Source organism: Beta vulgaris, chromosome 6 (genome assembly GCF_026745355.1).
Source record: "Beta vulgaris subsp. vulgaris cultivar EL10 chromosome 6, EL10.2, whole genome shotgun sequence".
Taxonomy (NCBI): Eukaryota; Viridiplantae; Streptophyta; class Magnoliopsida; order Caryophyllales; family Amaranthaceae; genus Beta; species Beta vulgaris.
In genome coordinates this window covers 27,914,972-27,918,717 of record NC_079207.1, presented here as the reverse complement: position 1 = coordinate 27,918,717, position 3,746 = coordinate 27,914,972, and the positions used below count along the sequence as shown (strand labels likewise).

Sequence of the window (3,746 nt, the reverse complement as noted above, 5' to 3'; positions counted from 1 at the left end):
TAGCCTTTGAAATCTTCTCTTGACTTCTTCATTGACTTCATATTCTCCCAGTTCCTTGTATTGATACCTTAGACATCATACACTTAAATAATTTATTAGTTCACTACTTAGTTTGTTCCTTTGTTTCTTTGTCATTATCAAAACTAGGGTTCAACATATTTGCAAACCTTATGGTGGTGTACAATGTGCCAGTTTTTTAGTCACGAGTCACCACTATAGCTCCATTAGATACCTTCTAAACACTCTCACCAAACATGGTTCTATAACCACCTGAGTCTAACTGAGCCATCAAAATTAAATTATTTTTCAACTTAGTTATCCAAATGGTCATCATTAGCTAAATAAACCTTTTGCAGCACCCACTTTTGAAGTTCCGCAATAGCTCCCGAATCAAGGACTCAAAACTCAATTAGACTATCAACACTCTTGATTAAGGATGGAACTTGTCGGATATGAAACAAATCTATGTGGACCCAGATCCACATTCGTTTCAAGATGTTGAATTTAGATCCGACCCGGATCCAACGAGTATGAATATTTTGGACCCAGATCCGGATCTGGGTCCAAAGTGGATCTGTCCATGATTGAAATTTTACTACTAAGTTTAACAACTCAACCACAAATTCAAGTAAACGAATTGAATTCATCAAATTCAGCAAAAAAAATCACAAATTCACATCTAAACCTAGTAAATTCGTAATAATTAGGAAGATTACAAATATATTTTGCAACAAAAACCAAACAAAAATGAGAGAATTCCAGAGCAAAACAGTAGCAAAATTCTCGCTGGTGGTGGTGACGAATTTGCGTCGGAGAATAAAAAATGGCAAAGAGAACTCCTACGCCTCTTTAATCGCCATCGCAGGCCAAGCGCGACTCGATTACCATTTAAAGTGAAGCAAATCGTAGTGAGGAAGGTGCAATAACATTAATTCTTGTTGGTGGTGCGCACTGGTGGAAGTGATGAGTTTGCGTCGAAGAATGCAAAATTACGAGTTTCACGCCTTTTGCAGGTTCGAGGCTACAATGGGTGAATGTTAGATGTAGAGGATGAGAGTGTCGGTGGGAAACTGGCAGAACGTCCGGAGATAGAAAAGAGAGGTGATGGCTAGAGAGAGAAAAGAAAGGCGTGAAAGTGAGAGGTTCTTGTTCTTACCTTTCATATGGTTCACTCGGGCTAGGTTGTTATCTAATTGCTTAATTAAACCTAAAATGCTCGGGCTAGGTTGTTATGCCTTTAAGGGTCAGATTAGAGCGCTCGCTTAATCTTACCACTACGTTAGGGGAGATTGAATCTTATGATTCACAATAGCGCGTTCAAGTAACTTAGGTGTTGAATTGGTCAATGATCAAGGGTTGAATTGGTTGTGAATATTGATTGTCAAGTTCTCGTTTATTATTTGATTTTCCTTTGCTTATTCCTCTTTAGTTATACTTTTGAGTAAACCGCCCCCCCCCCCCAATTGTTACCATAACACACGTTTAACCTTACCAAACCCTACTTCTCTGTGGATCAAACCTTGCTACCCTATACTACATATATGTAGGACAACATTGATTTAATTTGCGTGAGTGCTGATACAACTTAGGCCTCGCCAAATTTGGCGCCATTGCCGGGGAAAGCAGCGTGTTTGGGTTGTTTATTTGTGTGTTTGTTTCTGATTTTTGGTGTGTGAACCTTTCATATGGTTCACACCCGTTCTACTAATCAAGGAGCTTTGTTTTTTGATTCAGAGATCGAAAGGACACTCTATCGGTTGAGAAAGGAAATTCGGGATCACTTCCGTGAGTTGCCTTATTATATTGGTATTGAGGAAGAAGTGATGCCGCCTAGAGCTGATCCGACATTGAGGGAGCTTTCTTTTCCTAATCTGGACAAGGCACCATTGGCCATCCAATATCCGGAGTTAGTTTGGGGAGAATGTTACTTTTGAGTTAAAGTCGGGTCTTGTTCATTTACTGCCAAGCTTCCATGGTTTAAATGGGGAGGATGCAATCAAGCATCTTGCAAAATTCCATGCCGTTTGTACTAGTATACAGCCGAGGGGTGTTACGGAGGACCAAATCAAACTGTGGGCCTTTCCTTTTTCATTGAAGGATAAGGCTAATGATTGGTTCTATCATCTGAGCCCCAACAGTATCAACACATGGGAGGGGATGAACAAGCTTTCTTGGAGAAGTTCTTTCCTTCAAGCAAGTTGAATGAGCTTAAGAGGGCTATTAGCAACATTGAGCAAGGTTATGATGAGATCCTTTATGACTACTTAGAGAGGTTTAAAAGGCTCGTTACTTGTTGTCCCTACCATGGTTTTGTCGAGAAGGATCTTGTGTTATACTTAGTTGGTGGGCTCCTTCCGGATGAGAGAAGGATGGTGAATGCTGCTTGTGGGGGTAACATTGATAACAAGACCCCACAACAAGCCATGGAGCTCATAAGTGAGTTTGCTGAGAGTTCCCGCACTTATTCTAAGAGAAATACACTCGGGAAGTTAAAGCGGCAAGTTCTAATCATCTTTGGAGTCGGAGGTGTCCGACCTTAAGGGCATGTTCCGGCAATTTTTGGTGAGTGGCAATCAATAACAAGTGAAGGCTTGTGGTATTTGTTCCAACACCGGCCATCCGACCGATTCTTGTCCGACTTTGCAAGAGGAAACCGAGAGGTGAATGCCGTGGGATATCAAGGGCAAAGAAGTATGATCCATTCTCAAACTCTTACAATCCCGAACGGAGAGATCATCCAGTCTTTAGTTACAAGCAAGGGAATCCAACTCCCCAAGGAAATCCGAATTTTCAACAAGGTAATCACCCTCCTCCTTACATGGCACCATTTCAAGCTCAAGGGAAATCCTCTAGCTCCAACTCAATGTCCACCGAGGATATGATCAAGGCCTTGGCTCAAAATGTGACTACTATGCAGTCCAACATGGTGCAATTTCAACAGGAGACAAGATCTAGCATTCACAATTTGGAAACACAAGTGGGCCAAATGTCTAGTGTCGTGAATAAACTTGAGGCCCAAAGTTCGGGGAAGCTACCATCTCAAACCGAGGTGAAACCGAAGAGGAATGTGAGTGCCATGACTTTGAGGAGTGGCAAAGAGTTGGTTGATCAAGAGCCCGACAAGAGCAAGGTTGTGGAGGAGATTGTAACAAAGGAAGAGGAGGTGGAGGTTCTAGTCCCATCAAAAGAAGCTGAAAAATTGGCAGTGGCTGTCGGAGTTGTGGCGGTGGCTGAATAGCGAAGGTGGAGGTGCAGTGGTGGGTCAAGGGTTAATTAGGTGGTAAATCAAGTAGCATTTACTCGAAAGCGGTAGCCGGTAGTAGCTTGGCGGTGGCTTTGGGACCCAGCTGCGGTGGCCAGAACGGTAACGAGATAGAGAAAGTCTTTAAATAGAACAAACCCCTATCAAAACTGAAAACCCCTTGGTTGAAGAGCGGGATACTAAAATATTGTAGCGGAAAATGAAATTAGAAAATGTCTAAGTGCTAGTTGCCGAAATTTAATTTCCACTTAAATTTTTTTCTAAAGTATATCAAATATTTACCTTGCAAATTTTGGGCATTTTGTCATTATAAATAGAAATATGCAAAAAACTCGTCATTCTTATTTCATATCAATTTTATCTATCCTTTCGAGTTGTTTAAAACTAATTTTACTTCCTCCATAACAAAAATAATTTTACACTTTGAAAATTGCATTATTCACCTACTATATTTGACTATGTATTTTTTATTATAGATAAAATC

General features: G+C 40.8%; 1 protein-coding gene across 1 annotated transcript; it reads left to right on the top strand.

The window, feature by feature from the left end:
* The first annotated feature begins 2,147 nt into the window (after window positions 1-2,147).
* Window positions 2,148-3,238, top strand: LOC130591798 (uncharacterized). The gene is made up of 2 exons (XM_057395718.1): window positions 2,148-2,497; window positions 2,590-3,238. The coding sequence occupies exons 1-2, from the start codon at window positions 2,148-2,150 to the stop codon at window positions 3,236-3,238; spliced, it is 999 nt and encodes a 332-aa protein (XP_057251701.1).
* Window positions 3,239-3,746: the final 508 nt, after the last annotated feature.